This window comes from Tenrec ecaudatus, chromosome 9, assembly GCF_050624435.1.
Source record: "Tenrec ecaudatus isolate mTenEca1 chromosome 9, mTenEca1.hap1, whole genome shotgun sequence".
NCBI lineage: Eukaryota > Metazoa > Chordata > Mammalia > Afrosoricida > Tenrecidae > Tenrec > Tenrec ecaudatus.
Window position 1 is genome coordinate 85,936,246 of NC_134538.1, and position 25,259 is coordinate 85,961,504.

Sequence of the window (25,259 nt, forward strand, 5' to 3'; positions counted from 1 at the left end):
AGCCTTGTTTCTAGAGCATTCTGTCTCTACCTTGTCCAAGACGGATCTGCTTGTTCGCTGGCAGTCCATGACTGAGTCACTGTTCACCAATGTTCGCCAACACCGTAATTGAAATGTGCCAGTTCTTCGCTCTTCCTGCCTTACTGCCCAGTGCTCACAGCACATGAGGCCGTTGAAAATAGCGCGGCTGGGGCTGAGGAAGCCGGCAACTGTGTTACTCTCCATACGGAGACCTGTCGGCATCATGGTCCTTCAAGCCCGCCAGCTGCTCCCCGGGAGAGAGAGGAAAGTTCCCACAAAGATTCACAGCCTGAGAAACCCATAGGGCAGTGCGTCTCCCGTCTGCAGGGGCACCGTGGATTGGAATCCGTCAGTGGCAGTGAACTTTAGTTTGAGAGTATACATACTTAAGGGCTGAAAAGGTTTTCATAAATGAAATTGGATGATTTTTCTAAATGAATAAACCAATTTTCTACTCGGTTATACACTTTGTTAGCTATCTAGCTTATGCATCGCTGACTCCTCAATTGGTTTGTAGACTCTTGAAAAAGAGGCAAGCACTTGTGCTTTGGTATGCCCCATAATTCCCACCATGGTATTATTAGGTGTTCTCATGAACGGTTTCCTAGTAAGTATGTTTGACTGAAGTGCAAATATACTAGAAGTTTTCCAAAGATGGATTTCATGTAGACTTAGAATTTCAGCCCCTCACCATCTGTGCCGGCATCTACGTAGGCTTTGTGCAGGTTCACATTCGTACTTCTGTGTTGTCCTGTAGAGACGAACACTTCAAACTCATGCTCGGAGTGGTACATTTTGAGAGGCTTTTGCTCACTGCAATTTGGAGAGACGATTGGGCAGCAGCAGGTTTGTGTCCGATGACGTTAGCTGCACAGTAGTACTTGCAGAGGGACTTTCAGTAATTTCGCACCGAGTGCCATTATTATTGGGTGTGTATTCTCCATAATTTCGGAGACACATTTGATGCAACCAACACTGAGGATAATTTGTTCCTGTTTGTTGTAGGCGTCATGGGAAAATGGAAGATGCTGAAGAAACCAGTGATGAAATTCTGGCTCGTCTAACATCTGCGGTAAGGCCACAGCGGTTTCCCTGTCTAGAGGTGCAAGATTAAAGAGAGAGTTTGGGTAGAGGCATTTACCCTGCAGCTATTTTTCCAGGTGGGAGGCCCAAGTCAAGTCAAGGCACAAGGAGGCCGAACCTTGACTTTTCTATACTCTGATGCAAACTCCACTGAGAGATCTCAGATATTCTGGGTGGAAATTTCTTGGAATGTTAATGAACATGTTATATCTGAATTTTTAAATATGGTGTGATCTAACGAAGGAAAAATTGTGGCCTTTTGTACAAATGAGAAAACATTATTTATTGTTAAGAAAACAACTGATGTGGGCTAAGACTTGGGCTTTTAATGTACTATGTTGCAAACTTCATTGCGTTTTTTACTACCACTAATCAGGATAGATAAGTGCCTTGTAGGTTGAAGACAATCCCATGACTTTCTTCATAGAAAAAAATAGCTATAGTCACTAATCATAAAACTCTGGATTTTGTTCTTGTTTGTGCATAGTGAATGGCTTATGATATATTGGGGCGGGTGAGCAATGCTTGTCTTCATTTATTGCTGTGGTCAATAGAAGACTACCCCTCTCATAGTTTCAAGTGTGCAAGCTAGCATTCTGTTTCATACTGTTGTGAATCATGACCATTGTTTCTAAAACTCTTTCATCCTAAAGTGATGACAATTTTGTTTTGAACCAACATAACCCCAGTAGCATATGTGAGCTCTGCTCCTATAGTTTCACTCTGAAGTAGTTTTCTCACAATCTACGCATTTTCTGTATGTGTATCCAGCAACATTGACTTGTAATTACTTTTATATATTTTTAAAACCATGTAGAAGATAGAATTATAGACCAAAAATATCACAATACTGACTTTTACCTTTGCTCGTGTAGTTATTTTTTCCAAAGGTCGTTCGTGATGTCTTAATTTTTCTTATGTCTTAATTTTTCTTAGTTACTTTCTAATGCCCTTTCTTTTCAGCCTAAAAAGAAACCTTTAGATCCCTTGTATGGCTATCTTATTGTAATGATTTCTCCTATCGTTTTTTTATCTGAAAAATGTTTTAATTTCATTCTCATTTTGAACATATGCTGAGTATAGAATTCTTGGGTTAGAGAGGCTGCTTGGGGTTTTTCTTTTATCAACTTAAGTGTGTCATCTCACTGTGTTCTGGCCAGCATGCTTTTCTGATTAGCGGATAATCTCATTAAGGACCCGTATGATGTGGTGAATCACTTCTCTCTTATTTCAGGATCCTCTGTTTTTGCCTTTGAACAGTTTATTATAATATCTTTCAGTGTGGATATCTTTGCATTTATCCTGTTTGGTTCATTAAACTTCCGACATATGTAGATTCATGTCTTTGATCAAATTTGGTGATTTGTGGCCATTATTTCTTCAAGCATCTTTCTTCCTTGTCCTCCTTCTGAAACTTCCATAATTGATAACTTGGTCATCTTGATAATGTCTCACATGTACCTTAGACAATTAATTTTTTAAATTATTTTTCCTTTCTTTTTCTCACACTGGAATTTCTGTTGCCTTCAAGTACACTGCTTTGTTCTCTCCTTACTCGTATCTGCTGTTGAACACCCCCTATTAATTTTTATCTGCTTAGTTTTGTGCTTTTCAGTGCCAGGGTCTCTGTTTCATTGTTTCTAATCATTTTTACCTTTTTTCACATTCTTACTTTGTCAATACCTTGTTTTCCTGTTTGGCTTCCTTCCCTGTCCATGGTTTCCTTGAGCCCTTTGAACATACTTAGGGAATTCTCTTCAAGTCTTTGTCTAGTAAGTCCAATGTTTGGTCTTCCTCAGGCAGAGTTCCTGTTTATGTTGTTCTATTACATAAGGCGTGCTTTCTATTTATTTTGTGTGTGGTGCGATTTCATTGTTGCAAACTAGCCACATAAATGCCAGGTTTTGCTAGTCCGTACCCCCCAACGGTTTTCTTGGCACATAGTTTACATATCATACAATTCAATAGTTCGATCGTTCAATCCTATCGAGAAAAAACGTACAATCATTACCACATGAATTTTAGAGCATCCTCCCCCCTCCCATGGTTACATAGCCTTTAAGATGGGTTTGCGATCACAGTCCGTTCCAGTGCTTCCTCTCCCTTCCAGTCTGCATCATGCCTTAGGGTTTTTAATATATGTATATTAATATTTATTTATTACTGTTGACGGTTAGAGTAATTCACTTGTTTAGTGACTTTTTCATATTTTTCCAAATAATCATACTTGTCAAATGTCTCATGATAATGAATTTCCTTCATTCTGTTCTTGCTGCTCCTGTTTAGTCAGTGTTTTGATAGAGATAACTTTGAACTCTTAAAAAAAAGCTAAAAAAATAGCAAACAAACATGTGCACGCACAAAATGACAAGAAACGGCTCTCCGAGGTTTGCAGATGGACTTTGTACTAGGACACTCCTTCATCCTTAGCAGGACTTGGCCTGGCGATGGACCTATGTTGTATTAGGCCGGCTACACGTGCTTTTGGATTTCTGATTTTCAAAGAAACTCTCCCTATTTTGTGTGGATTTAGTTGGTTTGTTATACATATATCTTTTTCAAAAACATTTTCTAAAAATAAATCATTTTATTCGGGGCTCTTACAACTCTTATAACAATCTACACACCAATTGTATCAAGCACATTTGTACATGTGTTGCCATCTTCATTTTCAAAACATTTTTTCTACTTGAGCCCTTGGTATCAACTCCCTTTATTTCCCTGCTCCCCCACCCTAGCACCCTCGTGGATGCTTGATGATCTATTTATTTATTTATTTATTTATTTTCATATCTTAGACCTGTCTGCTGTCTCCCTTCACCCATGTTTCTGTTGTTCATCCCTCTTAGGTGGCAGGGGGAGAGGGGAAAGAGGGAGAGGTTGTATGTTGATCATTGTGATTAGTTCTCCCTTCTCCTCCCCTCCCCTGCCTTCTTCCTAACTTGGTTTTGCTACTCCCAGTTCTGTTCCTGAGGGGTTATCTGTGCTGGATTCCATGGGTTGAGAGCTCTATCTGTACCAGTGTACATGCTCTGGTCTAGCTGTATTTGCCACATAGAACTGGGGTCATGATAGTGGGGAGGAAGCATTAAAGAACTAGAGGAATGTTGTGTGTTTTGTCGATGCTATGCTGCACCCTGACTGGCTCATCCCTTCCTATGACCCTTCTGTGAGAGGTGTCCCATTGTCTATAGATGGGCTTTGGGGCTCCATATTATACATATTTCAGCCATAATCTTCTGTCCCAGGGGGCTGTGCTTGTTAGGCTTACTTCAGGCTTTCTTTCTTTTCTTTTTGATTACTTGCAGTTTTTCTACCCAAGGTAGGTTTTGTGTTAAGCTAAATAGAAAGGGGTGCTTTATGTCAGTCCGTGAGGTAGCTTCCAGACTGGTTATAACAGCCACATAGGGTCATTTACTTAAAAGGTCTATTCAGTTCCCTCGGGAGCCCAAGGGTCAGGGCCCCAGACTCGGAGCACAGGCTGCCATCTTCAAGACTGACTCTCAGCCCTGAAGATGTAGAGAAAAGGGCAAGGAAAACCACCACAACACTTTCCTACCATTTGCATTATTTATTTTTCTTGTTGTTGTAGAGAATTTACATGGCAAAACATACAGCAAATCAACAGCGTCAGTGTGTACAACTCAGTGACACTTACTACATGGAGTCGTGCACTATTACTGTCCTCCCGTTCTGAGTTGTTTCTCCCCCTCCGAAGCCTCCTGCTTGCTCTGCCAGATTATAGCTGTTGTTTTGCTTCCATGTCTCACTGCCATGGAGTCAATTTTGACTCATGGCAACCCTAGAGGAGGGGTGGAACTGCCCATGCAGGTTTCTGAGACTGCAGCTCTGCACTGTGGAAAGCTTCATCCTCCCCCGGGGAGTGGCTGGTGGTTTGGAACCACAGTCAGCAGCCCATTGGACAGCCCATTGTGCCGCCCCATGTCAATGGTTCTTCAAAGAGCATCTCCTCAAGGAAGGCATTTTTCACGAGTTTAACTAAACCGCTATTTGGTTTTAAGAAGACTCCAGGGGTTGCTTTTGGCTTAAGGTTAAAGATGATCTCGGGACAGTCGTTTCAGGGGTTCAACCACCTTCCACGACTCCAGAGAGTCTAGGGCTTGTGAGAATTTTTTATATTCTGCATTCTCTCCCTCTTGGTCTGGATTTTTCTATAGAATCCCTGATCAAAATATCAGCAGTGGCAGCCAGGAACCATCTGGTCCTTGGGATCTCATACAAATGCGTTCATAGAGTTGTTCAGAGACTTCCAGCAACACATTTCATATCCTGTTCTTCCCGATCCTTCATTTGCCTTTATTGTTCTGGGCAAACAGAGACAAGTCGTTGTTCTTTGATGACTACTTGCAATGTTTTATATGTTTAGATATATGGAGTACTCAGTGATTCAAGAGGTAGAATAGACACACTGGACACATCATCAAGACAATTAACTGTGATGCCCCATCAAACTCTTCGCATGAACCTCCAATCCAAGAAACAAAATCCCACGTCTGGTTGAGTGTGGCAACCTTACCAGTCACCTCCTGCCATTTTCAAGGTGCCTGTTCTCCATTCAGTGGCACTTGGTCAGCGTACCCTCTCAGCTGTTCTCCAGAGGTCTGACAACGCTGGCTCTGGCCCTTTCCGCTTCATCTTCAGCATCTGCGTGAGCTTGATGCTGCTCATGCTGCCGTCTCGCTGACACTATGCCAAGCTCTCGTTTGTGACACTCGTCAGCAATCCTATCTCCCAGCGTTTGTCTTCATTGGCATATATTTTTAGAATCCTTTTCAAGAATTCTTCAGTTTTGCTTTAGCAGCATTATTAAAATAGTAATTGCTAAAAATCACACTGGATTTGATTTATATGGATGTAGTTAGGATTATACTGTTAAAATTAGGCTTTAGCATCTGAGGACGGCGTGTCCTTTTTTTATTCTCCTTGACTCTAGGTTAGGAAAGTTATTTTTGACTCCACATGGCAATCAGTGATATAGAACTCTGTGTGACATGTAAACCTTCTAGCATGTCATGAAAAATATGCAGCATGACTTTTACCATTTCAAGATGCACTGGCGTCATAGTGGGGTATATGCTGGGCTGCCAACTGCAGGGTCAGCAGTTTGAGACTACCAGCTGCTCCACAGGAGGAAGCTGAGGCTCTCTACTCCTGTCAAGAGTTACAGCCGCGGAAACCCACAGAGACTGTTCTACCCTGTCCTATAGGGTCTTTATGAGTTGGAATCAACTCAATGGTCGTGAGTTTGAGGTTTGTTTCTTTCCACTTCGAAGCATTGTCCAAAGAGGGTGCCTACTGTGAGAATATTCATAACACCACCCGTGAAACTGAAACCTACAACCACTCCTTTGTGAGCCAGACACTGCAACACACGTTGTGTTTGATTGTGAGGCAATTCAACCAGCATTGTTGCCACGGTTCCAGTTCATAGAGACACAGAGTTCCTCCAAACCAAACAGGTCTAAGCAGGTTTGAACAACCAGTGGATGACTGAAGACAAGTTTTCTTAGAAACATACTTTTCTTAGTCTCCTTAGGGTGGCTCCAAAAGAAAAGCATACTTTCTGTCCTCGGTGGGGGCAGGGGGATAACTGATGCCACAGATAATAGCAAATTTTAAACACACTCAAGTGGACATTTTCCAAATCACTGAAGCTTTGCAGCAATGTTATGGTAACGCCGCCCTCATAAAACAACAGATTAACAGACACGGATCGAGTATTTTAAGGAAGGTCAGGAGGACCTCACAGCTCAGCCAACACAGGGAGTACCATCACCGACAAAAGAGGAGCCCGAAGTTCAAGTTCAGAAACTGGTGGTGAGTTTTAGTCAATTAACGTGGTCCTTCTAGCCATAATTCCTTATAAGGTATATTAGAATTCTGGACTTGATGCCTGTGACTATAATCCCATTTTGAGGACACGCTCTACAACCCTAATGGACAGGAATGGGGGGGGGGGGCGATGGGTTGGCGGAATGCACAAAGACCTGACCTAATAGAGCGCGTGAACCACGCCACACTCTGTTTCCTTGGGGGCATATTTCTACTTCACTTTAGAGCATAGGGGGTGACTTCAGACACTGCCCTTTGCGGTGTGTATGCTGCTGCTTGCACACGTCAGCTCACCTGGAGAGCCAGACCGCTATCTGCTGCCTGAGCTTTGGTAGAAGCAAGAAGACCTGCTGTGAGTTTTGAACATTTTTGTTGACTTTTGGCTCTGGACCCTGCATATGGCTCGTTTTTATCTGATCTCAGGGTCTGGGACTGAACAGCATCTACCACATTGAAACTTTTCCTCACAGTTTCATGCGTTTCTGTGAGACTTTGGGGTGAATCATAGAACCCAGGGGTGGAGGGAATATACCCAGGAAGGAGGCGTGGGTGGAGGGTGGGGGTGTGGAGGAGGGGCATCAAGCAGAGCAGCATCTTGGAAGAGTTGGACATTTGGACCACCTTTAATCTCCAAGTCCCTGGGACTCGTCTGGCATGACACAGAACTACCATTGATGCAATAGCTACTACAGTTGGTATCTTGCATGCATCCTTCTTTTCCATTTTAAGCAAAGATCTTGACCTCAGCGAGCTTTTGGGTCCTTGGGCTCAAACCATTTGGCTCATTGTGTGAAGACCAGCTATTTCTTTTTCTTTTTAAATCATTTTATTGGGGGCTCGTACAACTTGTATCACAATCCATACATACATCAATTGTGTAAAGCACATCTGTACATTCATTGCCCTCAGCATTCTCAAAACATTTGCTCTCCACTTAAGCCCCTGGCATCAGCTCCTCACATTTTCCTTCCCTCCCTACTCCCCCCTCCCTCATGAACCCTTGGTAATTTATAAATTATTATTTTGTCATATCTTACACTGTCCGATGTCTCCCTTCACCCACTTTTCTGTTGTCCATCCCCCAGGGAGGAGGTTATATGTAGATCCCTATAATTGGTTCCCCCTTTCCACCCCTCCTTCCCTCCACCCCCCAGGTATTGCCACTCACACCACTGGTCCTGAAGGGATCATCCGTCCTGGATTCTATGTGTATCCAGTTCCTATCTGTACCAGTGAACATCCTCTCGTCTAGCCAGATTTGTAAGGTAGAATTGGGATCATGATATTGGGGGGGGTGGGTGGGAAGAAAGCATTTAGGAAGTAGAGGAAATTTGTATGTTTCATCATTGCTACACTCTACCTTGACTGGCTCATCTCCTCCCCGTGACCCTTCCATAAAGGGATGTCCATTTGCCTACAGATGGCTTTGGGTCTCCACCCTGCACTCCCCCCCCCCCCCAATTCACAATGATAGGAATTTTTGTTCTTTGATGCCTGATCCCTTCGACACCTCGTGATCGCACAGGCTGGTGTGCTTCTTCCATGTGGGCTTTGTTGCTTCTGAGCTAGATGGCTGCTTGTTTACCTTCAAGCCTTTAAAACCCCAGATGCTATATCTTTTTGTAGCCGAGCACCATCAGCTTTCTTCACCCCATTTGTTTATGCACACATTTGGAAGACCAGCTATTTCAAACAACTTGTATTTCCATTGGTCTTTTACACATGGTTGACATGAATGAAGATTATTTTATGGAATGAACCATAGCCGGGACAAGGCTTGGATTTACCAGTACAATCCAGAGAGCAGGGCTCCACCAAAACTGTCACTTCCACAGGGATCTGCTGGGTCGGTAAATTCAAGGCAGAGACATTTGCTCAGAAAGGTACAATGACTGTTTTTTTGAAATTCCAAAGGCCTAATCTTGATACATTTTCTCTAAGGCCACAGCACAATCACAGGGGATTATTAGTAAGAAGTTATAAGAAAACTGAAAACCTCATTGGTTTGGAAAAGGCCAGGAAAATTACACCAAGGGATTTTCCCCTTTCTATTACATGCACCTGCTCATTCTTTAAGGGTAGTAATTCTTCAAGGTAGAGAGTTTTACTGGGAAACCTTACCCTGATCTGGCCCTTCAGACCTCATTCTGTCCCTTAAATTCAGAGTATTTAAAAGGGAGATGATGTTTGTCCCTTAAGGATATTGCCTTAGACTGTGACACAAAACTACTACAGATCCCTAAACTGGCCTTTTGACATTGTGTACACTGGACAACTCAGAGTTCTTTAGGGGAAGGGCCAAAGAGCTGAAAGTATCACTTTCAGTAGTGTATGGCCCTAGATGGGGAGATATATGGAAAAACAGTAGCTTTGCATGTTGATATTTTTGTTTAAGATTGCTATGATTTTGTAGCAATACTTTTTTAATGTACCCTGGTATGTGCATACCCAACATACATTCTGTTAAACTTCTCAGTAGCTCTATGAAGTAGGCAGCAGTCTCTCTTTTTTAGATATGAACATGTTCAGAAGTTATAAAGCCTGCCCAGTAATATAGGAACAGAGCCTTGATCTGGAACTCTAAATTATCTATTTTCTAATTATATCCCTATGTACAATGCTCCATAATATAATGCAAAATTATATTAGCTAGTTAAAAATGCAGTTGTTGAGATAGTTTCAGAAGCAGCAAAGACTTTTGGTTCCTACAACCATACCAGAAGGACAAGATGAGTACTTTTCGAAAGTTAACACATAAAGCAATTGGAAACTGAGCCCAAGGAGTGCTCTATAGAGCAAATTTAAAAACAGCAAATAGACGTCTCATTGCGGAGACTCGACTTGAACTGTCGTTGAAGGCAGTTTGGAGCTGAGGAGCTGAATTAAAAGAGGATGGGCATCGGAGCTGTGGAATTTGTTGTGGGACAGCATTGGCACTTAAAAAGTACACTGGGAAATCATGAGTTAATCGAGCCTCCTCGCTACAGAAGACGGTCCTAGCTAAGAAAGTGGAATACTTTTTGAAAAGCAGGTTCACATAGATCAGGACAGAAAAAGATGGATTGGAGGTTGGTAGATTGGTTGGGAAGCTGAAAAAATCTAGTATATGATGGTTTTTGTAACAAGGAAAAAACAATGGGGTTTGTAAAAATAATTCTCTTGTTCATCACCAGGATTTGGTCAAGGTAGAAGAGGCAGCTGACTAAAGTTCTGAACCCGCATGAATGGAGGAAGTTGAGTGAATTATGTGGGAGGGGGAATGATTTGGAGGAACATCTGAATTGGGGTGGGTTTTTAGTTTTTAAAAGCAAACCTTGTTATTATGAGTTGGATGTAGGTTTGCAGAGCAGTTCCGTTTTTGGTTCAACAATATACGCATGTTGTTTTGGCTCATCCCCCCACTTCCTCCTTGTGTTTCCTGCCTCCATCCCTCCTCCTCTTCTAACCCTGCTGAATACCTGCCGCCCTCCCAGCTCATCTAGTTGATGATCCTAAGGTGTGCACACCTCCCTAGTGCCATTGTTCCCTTACTGTCTAGCTAAAGCTTGTGCACTGAAGGGCCATAGTCTTGGGATTCCACCAGTGTCTGTCTGATCAGTAAGCCTGTTTTATTGTTGTTGTTTTATGAGTTGGGTCTACGTTTTCCTCCCACTGTACCCAAAACTTTCTAATGTGATCCCTTTCAGAGCAATTGATAGTGGTAGCCGGGCACCATCCACTTCTTCAGGTCTCAGGGTTCTTGTCCTTTTACCATTGGACTAATTGTTTCATTGTGGCTTCAGTTTTCATTACTCTTATTTCATCCAGACGTGGGGAGACTGATAGTTCCACCTTTAAAACTCAAGTTGCTACTTAACAAAGTATGGTCTAGACCTTTGTCTTTGATCTGTGTTATGTCAATTGACCTTCAGAGCACGATCCTGAGACCCCAGGCCCAGTGACTCTCTCATTCCCTCAAGGTAGTTAGTTACCAACATAATTGAGTTCGAAGACACTCCGGCAACTTCTGAAGACATGACTCTGGAGCTCAGATAAGTCTGTGCTGAAATTGCGTTAAGCAGCCTCACACAGGTTGTAGGTTGGAGAAAGGTCCTGGGGGAAATCCACAGGAAGACGCGGATAGGGCGATGAAAGGCAGCAACCTGAGGAAGCAGAAATAACCAAAGGGCTTCTATCACAAAAGCCAAAGTCGGAGGACTCTATTTGAAAAAAGAAATGTTTGTGACAGCCACATGGGAAAACTGGCTGCACTGAGGTCGGCGATGGATTGGGATTTGGGGATGAGGGGAGAGGTCCATCTCTTCAGTTGATAGTTAATCGGCCTGGAAGAATGAGAATGAAAATATCAGTGCATGGAAATTGGGAAACTTGATTTTTCTTCCTTCCCTGAGAGCTACCCTAGTTCCCTTCAGTCGTCAAATCCCCTCGCTCATGCTGCAAGCACTGATTAAGGGCAATCGTGCTAGGTTTACCTCCTCGCTGTGCCTATTCCCAGTGGTATCCAGATGCACCTCGGCGTGACCGCCAGTCGGGGTGGGAGAGGGCGGGGGGAGATGCTTATGTGTCACTTAGCTGACAGTTCTCATTTAGCCTGCTTCTTAAAAGGGTGACAGGAAGCAAATATGGCATCTGTCGTGCAGAGGTGCTAAGGCTTTCTCCAAGCGTTGGTTTGAGTTAAGGGCACCAGAAAGGGGACTGGCTTCCATCCGGGCAGTTTTCTCTGCCCCCTCTGTGTCCTCACGGGAGCCCTCACGCACTAATACTTAGTGGTTATGCATGGGGCTGCTAACTGTAAGGTCAACAGTTTGAAACCACCAGCCGCTCCCAGAGAGAAAGACAGGGCATTCCATGCTTGTCAGGAGTTCTAAGGAACTCACAGAGGCACTTCCATCCTGTCCTACAGGGTCGCTGTGACTCTGCATCGACTTGACGGCGATGAGATTAGTTATTGTGGTTTGCATACACTCACTTTTTTATGCAAACTTGAGAGTGTTGTCCATGGATTATTTCTAAATCTCATTTCTTTAACCTTGGAAGCTTATTTCCTAGTTTTCAGTTCACTGGGGCGAAAAGGCCCTGCTACTGAAAGCTCAAGCAAAGCAAGACCTCAAATTCCACCCTAGAAAAAAATGCAAGTGAGCTTTCCTATTAAAGGAACACAAGAAGGCAGTGTATATACAGAAATAAAAGGCCGCTCAAGTCAGTCAGCTTCATATTTGCTAAATGTATATGGATACAAGTAATTAAAATGTCACAACGATATTTGTAGTGATTTTCAGAAAAGAACTCCAAGTGCTTACCATATTAAAAAACAAAACCCTAAGCAATAAGAATCCGTATGGAGTTTTTCAGCTTAAAGAAAAACGACATGGACTGAAACATTCCACATTTTAGCTCACTTCCTCCCTTCCTTCCCAAAGATTCTGACTCAGAGACTAGCGGAAAGGTCGAACTTCCCTGTGGTTTTCCAAGGCTCTTTATGGGAGGAAGTCTACTCCTGGGATTATTACCTGGAAACAGTTTGACCTTCTAGTACGTGGTCTGTGGTGTCTGCCTTCGCACTTTAACTTCCTTGCTAATCTCCTCCGGCCTTGCGAATTTTCCATGGGAAGCCTTCCTCGTCTCTGCTTACCATGCATTTCCGTGGGTGCTCTGGATAAGCTGGTATATAGAGAAGGGCCTTTGAATGACACAGCCTGCTGATCCTGTCCTTGAATTTCGGAGCACTGTTTTATTTTTAAGCAAGAGTCTTGCCACTGTTCATAACAAAAAGAGAATTCAGAATTCATATGTTTTCCATGTTTATACATGTATAGTATAATCCAGGTCTCTAGGCTTGCTCAAATTGCTAAATTAAAGATAGGGAAATTTTTACAGTGAATTCAGTGTTGCCTCCAGAGCCGTAGTTCTGAAGGATGTAATGAACTGTGAGCTCCTTGGGAAGTTTCCAAAGAAAGAGAATGGAAACGGGCATCTTTTCAAAGAAGATAAAACCGAATCTAGACTTCTTGTGCTTGCTTGCATAACATCCACATTAAAACAACAACAACAACAGGACACAACTGTTAGGTGACTCCCATTTCTTTGGGTTAATTTTCATGAAGGAAATTGTAGAGATAAGAAAACACAAACATCTTATCGGGACGTGTGTGAAATCAGAGACTTATATTTACATAATCTAATTGTCAAACCAGCAAGGTGATTTGAGTTAGGATAAGTTGTGAATCTTGTACATGAGACACTTGGTTGGTTGGATAGTGACAGTAACCCTTTCCAGTGCCATCAAGTCACTTCCTGCTTAGAGCAACTGTATAGGACAGAGTTGTTTTTTAAAAATAAGTCACTGCATTGGGGACTCTCACAGCTCTTATAACAATCCATGCGCCCATTGTGTCAAGCACATTTGTACATATGTTGCCATCATCCTTTCCAAAACATCTTCTTTCTACTTGAGTCTGGAATCAGCTCCTCCTTTTCTTCTCTCCCTCCCCCACCCTCCCATCTTGGTGAAGCCTTGTTAAGTGATAAATTGTTATTATTTTCATATCATTTTCCGCTGTCTCCCTTTACCCTTGTTTCTATTGTTCCTGGGGAGGGGGGGTTATATGTCCATCTTTGCAATTGGTTCCCCCTTTTCCCCCCACCTTCCTACTACCCTCATGGTATCGCTGCTCCCATTACTGTTCCTGAGGGGTTGATCTGTCCTGGATTCCATGTGTCAAGAGCTCTTACCTGTACCAATGTACATGTTCTGGTCTAGCCAGATTTGTAAGGTAGAACTGAGGTCATGATGGTGGGAGTGGGGGGAAGCATTCAAGAACTAGAGGAATGTTGTGTGTTTTGTTGGAGTTACACTACACCCCGGCTGGCTCGTCCCTTCCTTGTGACCCTTCTGTGAGAGGATGTAGTACAGAATACTTACACCCTACACCAGCAGAACACCGATAGTGACATTACTTCACTGCCATCAAGTCGATTCCAACTCATAACAGCCCTCTTAGATAGGGTTTTTGAGACTGTAAATCTTTACAGGAGCAGAAAGCCTCATCTTTCGCCCAAGGATTGGCTGGTGGGCTTGAACCCTTGACCCTGCACCCCATTGCCTAGCTCACTGTACCACTATAGCTCTTTATATATGACATTAAGGACACTTAAAACAGCATTTGGTCCTCCCCTACACACACACACACACACACACACACACACACACACCACTTCCATAGGTCAAAAGTTCAGGTACAATGTGCCTCCGCTGCATCCTCTCCTTATCACCTGTCCTTCCATCCTGCAAAGCCCAAATCAAGGTGCTTTCTGGGCTGCCTTCCTCACTGGAGGCCTGGGGGAGAGGGATTCTACTTCCATGGTTTCTTCAGGCTATTGGTACAATCCAGTTCTTATCTCTAGAACTGAGTGGGGCTGAGATGTAGTGGGTCCACAGGCTAGAAATGGAGGGCGGCATCTAACTGCAGAATCACCCCAGCGGAGGGCTAGCAACAAAATGGACACCTCAGTCCTAAGGAAGTCAGAGCTAGAGTCTCCTAACAGTCTGAAAGAGCTCGGAAGCTCTGCTGCCTATTGAAATGATCGCATGGGTAGACATTTATTGAAAAGCATTTGTTCAGAAATATGTGAATGGGCAGAATCTGCTCAAGAGAAAAGCATGTCTCACTGAATCTTTTGGGAAAGGGGAAAGAAAGGGGGAGCCTAGTTCATCAGGAATGATCTGGGAGCATTCCAAATCGGGCCCACCCTCTTTTTACACTGGTTTAGGACAGAGCTTTGTATACCTGCCTAGATGCACTGTAATTTTGCATGTCATGTTTGTTTATGGAAACAGGCATATAAAATGTGAAAGTTGAGTTTTCTTTTGGTGGGGAATGGAGTCAGACAAATTTTTTATTTATGCTACTACTATAAAAATTAGAATGAAACTTTATGTGGATGCTGGGAGAAATCACATGAATTCCTCTTCCATATCTGCATCAGAATGATGGCAAACAAAGCAGTAAGTTATCGTTCCTGTGGATTACCTGTGCAGATTTCTTTATATTTATTGTTACACTTGGGTTATTTAGCTTGAGTATAAAGACTTTCATAGTGACCCTATAGGACAACATAGAACTGCTCCTGTGGTTTCTGAGACTGTAACTCTCACTCTTTACAGGAGTAGAAAGCCTCATCTTTCTCCCATGAAGTGGGCAGGTGGTTTTGAACTACTGATCTTGCGGTTAGCAGCCCAACGTATAACCACTATGCCACCAGGGCTGTATGTGTTGGAATCGACTCAATAGCAGTGAGTTTGGTTTGGGAAATAATTTTTTTCATCATAAAATCTTTATGAAAACCAAACCAAACTCACTGCCATCAAGTCGATTCTGACCAACAGTGACCCTATAGGACAGAGTAGAACTGCTCAAGTAATCTAAAGGGCTTCTGAGATGGTAAATCTTCTCTGGCGCGGACAGCCTCATCTTTCTTCTGTTGAATGGCTGGTAGGTTTGAACGGCTGACCTTGCAGTTAGCCGTCCTATGCTTCTTTTTGCTAAGTGCCATCGAGTTGGCTCCAACTCATTGTACAACACAAGAGAACACTCTCCAGGCCTGGGCTAGCCTCACAGCTGTTGCTGCTGCTTGCGCCCTTGGTTCAGCCACTGTGTAAGTTCATCTCGCGGTAGAGCTTTCTTTTGCTGCCCCTCGCCTTTGCCGGGCATGAGGTCCCTTTTCAGGGATTGAGCACTCCCGATAACATGTCCAAAGTATGTGGGATGAAGTCTTGCTCTCCTCACTTGTAAGGGATGTTCTCATTGTACTTCTTCCGAGACAGATTTGCTTGCTCTTGTGGCAGTCCGTGGCACTTTAATATTCTTCACCATATTTCAAAGGCATCAGTTCGTCTCCAGTCTTCCTTTACTTGTTGTCCAGCTTTCAAATTCAAATACATATGAGGTGATAGAAAATACCTTCACTTGAGTCAGGCACACCTTAGTCCTCAAAGTAGCAACCTACCTCTTTAGCACTTTAAAATCTACAGCGGATTTCCCCAATTTATTTCTTGACTACTGCTTCCATTTGTGTTGATTGTGGAAAAAGTAAAACGAGATTCTTGAAAAATTCAATCTTTTCTCATGTATCATGATATTGTTCTTTGGTCCACTTGTGAGGATTTTGGGTTCTTTACACTGATTTGCAGTCTATTTTCAAGGCTGCAGTCCTTGATCCTCATCAGCAAGTGTTTCAGTTTCTCTTATCTTTCAGCAAAAAGTGTGTCACTTACATATCAATGGACATTCATAGAGGTATAACTACAGCCACGTGCATATGTAAATGTATTTAATATGTACATAATGACAGGGACATAACTCTATGTACACATATGTCAAATAATAAGGTAGTGGACAAACATTGGGCCACTACTCAAGTACTCCCTCAACCCAAGAGCACTTTGTTCTCATAACCTGACAGTCTGTGATGCTCACCTTCCCAACACGAAACATAAGCAAATGTGATAAAGAAAGTTGATGGTTCCAGGCTATCAAAAGATACAGTATCTGAGGTCTTAAAGGCTTAAAGATAAGCAAGCGATCAGATCATCTAGCTGGGAAACAACAAAACCCACATGGAAGCACAACAGCCTATATGATTACATGGTTTCAATGGGATCAGGTATCAGGCATCGGATGACCCAGAACAAACAATCATATCGATGCAAATGAGGTTGGTGGTGGGGAGCAGCAGAATAGAGACCCAAAGCTCATCTATAGACAATTGGGCATCCCCTCACAGAAGGGTCACAAGGAAGGGATCAGCACCAACAGATCATTCAACATTCCTCTAGTTCTTTAATGCTTCCTGCCCCCGACTATCATGACCCCAATTCTATCTTACAAATCCAGCTAGGACAGAGCATGTACACTGGTAAAGATAAGAGGTCTCAACACACTGAATCCAGGACAGATAAACCCCTCAGGAACAATAATGGGAGTAGGGAATGCCACGAGGATAGGGGGAAGGTGGTAGGATAAAGGGGGATGTATCACAATGATTGGCATATAACTGCCACCCCCCCCCAAGGGGTATGAACAACAGAAACGTGGGAGAAGGGAGCCCACAGATGGTGTAAGATATGTTATCAAGGGTTCATGAAGGAGGGAGAGGAAGGGAGGAAAAAATAATGAGCTGATACCAAGGGCTCAAGTAGAAAGAAAGTGTTTTGAAAAGGATGATATAAAAGTATGCTTGACCGATGATGTGTGGATTGTTATAAGAGCTGTAAAAGCCCCCAATAAAATGATTTATAAAGAGAAAAGAAATTCAAGTGAAACATAAAAAATTAATAATAAGCCTTCTTCCAATGCTAATGCTTGTTCTTCGTAAGAGTACACTGCTTGAACTGTCTGCTCAGTGTACAGGCTGCGTAAGTACAGTGAAGCATATAACATGGACGCGTAGCTTTTCTCATCTACACCATGCATCCAGTCCCTGTTTTAGTCAATTGACTGCCTCTCAATCCAGGTATACCAGGGGGCACCCAGAACAACCAGAATTGTGCTGGGCAGAATGAAGCTTTCAGGGTACACAGTTTTCCCAATAGGTAAGCATCCAGCAACTGAGTTAGTGCACCCAGTGGGGTCGCCTGGAAAGGTTCTTTTTGGTCACAGTGAATTTTTTCATAAAAGCAGTTTCACTTGAATCTCATTTTTTGATGGACAATTTAAGATAACAGTGTGTGGATGTGGAATTTTGTTTCCTGCTCAGGATAAAGGCCGCAGAAACGGTTGTGATGTTGAACACAATTTACGAGGACAGCGCTATGGGAAAGACTCAAGTGCATGAGTGGTTTTCTCATTTCAAAAAAAGTGAAATGTCGATGGATAACAAATCTCATTCTGGACATCCATCAATTTCTGAAACAGACAAAAATGTCAATTTGTAGTGCATTTGGAGTTTGTTCCCATAGGTCAGAGTGTTAATCAAGCTTTCTATTTAATGGTTCTGAAAAGATTGCATAACAGTGTGCTGGAAAAAAGGGCCTGATTTGTGGCAGACCGTGTGTGTGCGCGCGTGCACTAGTTTTGCCAACATGACAATTCACCTGTTCATGCAGCCATCCCAGTGTACCAGTTTTTAGCAAAAACCTGTATGCCTCTCTGTCCCCACACACTGGACTCCCCTGACCTCACTGTGTGAGACTTCTTTTTGTTTCCGCAAATGAAGAGGGACTTGAAAGGACAGCGATTTGACCACATAGAAGAGGTGAAGAAAAAACGAGGGAGGTGCTGTCAGCCAGCCGAACAGATGAGTTTGAAAAATGTTTCCAAGAGTGGAATCACAGATTTGACAAATGTATTAAGTGTTATGAAGAATGCTTTGACGGTGATAAGGTGGTTTTGGGTAAAAAATTTAATACATAGCTTTGGGGAGAAATTCCAGGTTTGTTTTTTAGTTGTACCTCGTAGGCTCTGTGTGAGCACAATGAAGTGTTTTGGAATTTCTGTTTCCTCGGTGTTGTGCATAGTCTGCTGTGGTCCACACAGTAGAAGGCTGTGCAGTGTCAATAAAACACAAGCAAACATTTTTCTGGTATTCCTTACTTTGAGCCACGATCCATCTGAGATCAGCAACCATATGCCTTGTTGTTCTACATCATCTACTGAACAGCTTGATTTTCAGGCAGCTCTCTGTCAATTCACTGCTGCAACTGTTTTTTAATTATCTTCAGCAAAATTTTACTTGCATGTGATATTAATAATACAGTTCTATAATTTGCATATGCTGTTGGAGTGCACCTTGTTTGGAGTTGATCCAAATACGTGTTTCTTCCAGTCGGTTAATCAGGTAGCTAGCTCTCTTTCAAATTGCCTGGTATAGATAAGTGAATACTTTCAGGACTTCATCATTTTTTAAAACATTTCAATATGTGTTCTGTCAATTCCCAGAGCCTTGTTAGCGACTGCCTGTAGTGTGACTTAGATTTCTTCTTTCGATACAATTGGCTTTGATCCTGTGATGCCTTTTGAACACTGATCAGTTCTTCTTGGTGCAGTGACTCTATGTATTCCTCAATCTTCTTTGGCTGCTTCCTGCAGCGGACAATATTTTGCCCTTAGAATCCTTCAGTATTGCAACTCAAGACTCAAACGTTTTCTTTTCTTTTCTTTTGACGTATGCTGACTGTATGTTTTCCAGATTTATAATTCCAGGTCTTTGCACATTTCATTATACTACTTTTCTTTGTCTCCTGTAAAGTATTAAGCATTTCCATTGAGCTAGTTTATCACTTCCTCCATCTGCTTCAGCTACCCTTTGTTCAAGAGCAAGTTTCAGTTCAAGAGCAACTTACTTTGGTCTTTTCTTTTTAAATCATTTTATTGGGGACTCAGACAACTCTTATCACAGTCCATCCATTGGTCTTTTCTTAGACCACTAAATACCCTGTTGATGAAGTCACTCCAAAATGACTCATTATTAACATTTTAATCTTTACAACTTTTGAGGTTATTTTTTTTTTGTGTATCTTCTGTAAAAACAAAATAAAACACTTACATGATCTGTACTTTCCACTCAGTGTATGCTTTCAGAGCTTCATGTAATGGTTCCACAGTGTCTCCTTGTTGGGTTGCTGGGACGGTTGGCCTCTGTCCTTGCTTCTTCACGCTGAGAGAATTCACACGGCAGAAGCACGTTTGTAAATCCAAGTAACTTTTATGAGAAAAGGCACGTTTTGGGTATTAGAGTCTCAGACAGTTCACCCTATCTCTGGAAAACGTTCAAGGTCACATGGTGAGGGCCGTGGGAAAGTTGGAGACTGAAAATAACCATTTTCAGGAGCGCATGAAAACCCACATGCCAGGAATACCAGAATAAGAGCCTGGAACCAGAGTCCAGAGCCGTGAGGGAGTGAGAGGGAGAAAGAGAGAGCGCGAGGGAGCCAGAGGGAGAAAGAGAGAGCGCCCCAAGAGAGGCACAGGTGCATGCATGCCCACACACAGCGGGGGGTGGGGAGGCACGTGGGGATGTGGTTGAGGGCACTAGCCTATCTTATTGGCTGAGTTTAGGCACACCTGTGTGATGTCATGTCACATGTCTGTGTGTGTGGATCCAGGTTGGATTTTCCCATTGGTGTCTAATAGGTGCCTGGTTCCTTTCTGTGGGATTATAGAGAGACTTTCCCCAGTTTTGTCTCCCCCCAAAGACATGCCAAACACTAAGGGCTTTTTTCCAGCATGTGGGGGGAGATCAGATGCTTACAGACATCCTCCCTGAAGGCAATTTTAGACCCCATCCCTGCTGTTAAGGACAATGGGCTACTTCTCTAGAGGCCTGCAGTCATTGATTTGGTTCCTGTAGGTGGAATTTACACTCTACTGTTAATGGTGCCAGGGAACAGGTCAGACCAACTCAGATAGGAACATCTTTCTGAGAAATCTTTAAAGAAATAAGCTTGCAAGTGTTAAATGCTTAAGACTCAAGAAGACCAAGTGAGAAATGGGTAAGAACCTAGGAAGAGTGGCCTTTATTGATGTCCACCTTGCCAGGCACTGTGTTAATACTTTTCACACTTGGTCTCACTTCAGTCTCCCATAGCAAGGCGTATGACCACCTTCATAGCAGAGAAGAAGGTATCTGAGACAGGAACTCGTAATTAAATCGTTAATTAAAGTTAGTAACGGCTACAGACCTGGATTAGATCTGGGTGGCCCAGTCCAATCACATGAACCCTTGAATTCTGGGGACTTTCTCTCACCAGAGTCCAGAGAAGCTGCAGAACCTCAGGAAGTAGAGTTTCCGATCCCAGGAATGGTCAATGCACCGCTGCTGGCTCCGAAACGCAGAGGCCTCCTTCCAAGAATGCAGAGACTTGGCTTGCTAATGGCCCTGCATTCTGCCAACAAGCTGAAAGAGCTTGAAATAGATTCTCGCAGGCCTCCAGCTCAGCCGACCCTTTGATTTTGGCCTTGCAAGACTCTCAGCAGAGGACGCAGCTGAACTTCATTATACCTGTACTCTTGACCTAGGAGCCGGAGGAGGGAAAAGGTGCCATTTTAAGCCACCCAATTTGGGGTGATTGGTTGTAACAGAACTGACGCATACAGTCCTTTGATTCCTAATACAACAGTTGCCCTGGGAATGTCAACAGCTTCCAGCCCACAGGTGGTTGATTGACACCTCTGGAGCTTCAAAGAGAATTTCTACAACTAAGTCTGCCCTTCATACACTTAGTGAAGCTTCAATCTCCTGGAAATGTAAACTTATTTAAAAAATAAACGGTTCTTCATTTTTTCCAATTAAGCATGTAAGTTCTTTTGATACGAGCTCCAGTGGGCGTGGGCGTGGGGTGGGTAAGTGGCCATTGTGATTGTCTAGGAGTTTATATTGTAGGTAAAGCTAAACAGGGCTTGCACATATGCTATAATAAAGTAATCACGGACTATGAACTCTCATTTATATTTTATTAAAAGGACATCTTATTGGGGGCTTTTACAACTCTTGTAACAATCCACACATCAATTGTATCAAGCATATTTGTACATATGTTGCCATCATTCTTTTCTAGACATTTGCTTTCTATTGAGTCCTTGGTATCAGCTCCTCTTTCTGCCCCCCCCCCCATATTTTATTAAGTTAAATTGTTCTGAAAATAATAAGGCAATGATAGTAAGGAGCCCTGGTGGTGTGCTAGGTCCCCAGGTAGGCTGCTAACCAAAAGATGAGCAGTTTGCCCCCAGTAGCCACGCCGTGGGAGAAAGATGAGACTGACAAAATAAAATTTGTAAATTATCAAGGGTTCGTGGGGGAGGGGAAGTGGGGAGGGAGGGGAAAAATGAGGAGTTGATGCCAGGGGCTTGGGTGGAGAGCAGTTGTTTTGAGAATGATGAGGGCAATGAATGTACAAATGTACTTCACACAATTGATATATGTATGGATTGTGATAAGAGTTGTATGAGCCCCCAATAAAACGATTAAAAAAAGATGAGACTCTCTTCTTCCGTAAAGATTTGCAGTCTCAGAAAACCAAAGGACGGGTGCCCCGTGAAGTTGCTGTGAATCAGAATCGACTTCAGGGCAGTGGGTCTGCTTTTTATTTAGTGATGGCGATGACGGTGCTAGTGAACTTCAGCTAGCACTCTGGGTCAGGCATAGCCCCTCGTGCTCTGTATATATTAACCCTCTACTCATTCTCACGGCGATCCTGTGATGTGACTCAGCCCGGTCAGTGTCCTACAGCCACCCTCAGGGTTGGCATAAAATAAATGGAGATGCCCTACTTCTAAATTCTTCTAGTATCCTTCTAAATCCTCTTCTCACTGTTGTGCCACACTTGTGATACACGAAATCTCTCTACTCTTTTCCATGTGAATCCACCAAACTAGATGCACATGTAAATAAAACACTCACTGCCATCCTGTCAATTCTGACTCACAGCGAACCCGTAGGGCAGAATAGAGCTTCCCCACAGGATTTCCAAAGCTATGATCTTTATGGAAGAAGAGCTCTGGGGACATAGTGGGTTATGTATTGGGTTGCTAACCACAAAGTCAGCAGTTCAAAACCACTAGCCACTCAGAGAGAAAAATGAGGCTTTCTACTCCCATAAAGAGTTACGGTCTAGGACGCCCACAGGGGCAGTTCTCCCCTGTCCTAAAGGGTCACTGTGAGTCACAACTGACTCAATGACAGTGAGAAATCTTTATGGAGTCCAACTGTCACATCTTTCTCTTATGAAGAGGCTAGTGGGTTTGAACCATTGACATTTTGGTTAGCCATGGGAGCACTTACACATGGTGCCACGTGGGCTCCTGACGATGTACATGCCTCTGACTTAAATAACACACTTTGAAACATAAGTGCAATAAACTTTATTCTAGTTTATCTTGCTGGTTTCAGACCACTTATATGTCTTAGTCTTTGAATGGCTTATTGTCCCAGCTATAGTGAAATTAATAGATGTTTCTGTTATTTATTCAATAACAACAACAAGGTCTTTAAATATCCCTAGTAACCTTGGACTAGAGTAATGTGAAATGAGTGATGTAAGCTTACTTTATCACCTTGCCTCACTTAACAAGCACCTCTTTGGAATGGTGACAGCAATTACTAGGAAAACAACTATTTGCTAAATAGGTGGAGAGCAGTAGTGTCTAGACAGGAATATAACTTTCTTAATTTTCTAATTATTGGCTGGCATTAAGTAATTGCAGGATTACCCGTGTGTCAGACTGGTGGCAATATTATCTCTTTAGAACATAGCAATGAACTTGGAAGCAGGACAAAGGCCTTTGAGAAGAAAACTTGTTACGCAGCCCGCGTGTGTCTCCTTCCTTGGAGAAAAGGCAAGTCACCGCTGTTGCTGAGTTTGGGTCCTGTCTGAAAGTAAGGGAATTGCTTTAAGAAGCAGGCGTGTTTGTTTTTTCCTAGAATTTTCAAGGCCCTAATTAGTTTTAGGTTATATTATGGTTCAAACTTGCCTAGAAACAAAACAAGAGATAATATCAGGTTTATTATATTTATCACATTTAATTTAGGAAGTTCAGACACTTGGTTTAGTTTCCAAAGCATTACTACACTGGCATGTGCAGTGAGTCATTTAGCATGACTCTTCTAGCCATTGCCTTGGTATCTCCCACCTTCCTTTTCCCTCTTGGTTCTGGGTAAGAAGGGGGGGAAGATACTGACTAGGAGATACTGCATGGGTGGTGCAGTGAATTGTGGAATTATTTTGCTAAAACAGCCTGTAGGAACTGTGAGTGAGTTTTTAAAGACGCTCCTTCAGCTAACTAGGACCTTTGACAATGTTGTCCACTGCTCCCAAAGTGGTCTGTCTCCACAGGCTTTCTTTGGAAGGGCCTCTTCTTGCAGGAAGCCTTGCGGGGAGAAGCCCCCTTTCACTTAGCTGTGCTTCCTAGCGCTCAGTGTTGCCCTTGACACTTTTGGTGACCTCTCAAGCCTTGGGTCGGGTGCAAACTAAGTTTGTGAGCATGTCGATTTTAGGTCGAGGGCACCACTGGGCTTCCAGAGAGGAGAAAAGTTACATCAAATGCTGGGAAAGGACTGGCTCTGAGTCTTACTGGATTTCAGGGCCATCTTGTGACTAGCGTTGCTGGTTATTGTGGAAAACCAACATTTTAAGGTATTCCTGACTCTAGTGTCTAGTGGGAACTAGAGATGAGGGAAAATTGGGGGATAGGCCCCATCAGTCCCTGAATTATTCCCTAGTTGGAAACTCACAAGGACAAATATACCGTAAGATGCACATGGGCTTAGAGTGAGGTAGTTTGGTTTTGTTTTCATACTGAGTAAACCCAAACCCACGCCGTTGGTTCCGTCGTAGAATGACTCTCTAAGACAAAACAGAACTGTCCCAAAGGGTGTCCAAGGCTTCATGGAGTCTTTATGGAAGCGGATCACCACATCATCCCATCATGGGGCAGCTGGTGGGTTCGAACCACTGACCTTTTTGGTTAGCAGGCAAACATTTTAACAACTGCCCAACTAGGACAGCTCATGTTAACTGAACCTGCCTTTTAAAGTAGAGCTTCAACTGCTGAGAAGCTTCCTTGCAAGTTTGTTGGTTCTTGAGAACATCCTATCTGTCAAACTGAAGCTGCAATACCTGCACCTTACCGTTGGATGAGATCATAGCAGACTTTTGCACATCGAGCCCAGAGAAGGCTGTGAACCTTTACGAGTGAATTAAATTAGATGACGTCTCAATGAAAGATAAAGCTTGCGCAGCAGCTGAAATGATGGGGAAGCTGGACAGACTGGGATCGCTTGACGAAGAACGCAGCGCTCTCATCCGTGGCTCCGACCTAGAACAACGAAGACTGACACCTGGACCCCCCTCCCCCAGAGAGTCCCAGTTAGCTGGGACCCAAGCAGCGGCGCGTGTTTTTTTCTTTGAAAGCTTTCCAATAGATCGAGGATTTTGAGATGAAGCACGTATCTTGGATCACACAGGTGGGACCAAGAGAGTTACAAATATGGCTCTATGGAAAAGGGAGGGAGAGAAGGAGGTGTCACGGTGGAAGCAGAGATTTGATTGATGTGGGGGCCTGAAAGCTAGATCCAAGAGAAGGGATTCTCTCCTGGAGCCGGCAGCAGCAGTACCACCCAGCCAGTTTGAGGACACCCCCCGAAGCCCGTTTCAGACTTCTGGCCTCCTGAGCTCCAAGAATAAAGTTGTGTTGTTTTAAGCCCCTGCATTCGTTGCTTAAACCAGACGTGTCTGGCTCTGTTTTACGGAAGGTCGCTGTGAGTAGGTGCCAACTCAAGGGCAACTAACAAATTCGTTTTCGTTTGCT

The 25,259-nt window shown here is 43.2% G+C and overlaps 1 protein-coding gene across 1 annotated transcript in view; it reads left to right on the forward strand.

The window, feature by feature from the left end:
• Positions 1-1,035: 1,035 nt before the first annotated feature.
• Positions 1,036-25,259, forward strand: part of LOC142456033 (rap guanine nucleotide exchange factor 5-like) — a 104,492-nt gene continuing 80,268 nt past the window's right edge. The window contains exon 1 of the mRNA XM_075557331.1: positions 1,036-1,093. Within this exon, the coding sequence (XP_075413446.1) occupies positions 1,040-1,093 (54 nt within the window). The 5' untranslated portion in view covers positions 1,036-1,039. The remainder of the gene's footprint in view (positions 1,094-25,259) is intronic.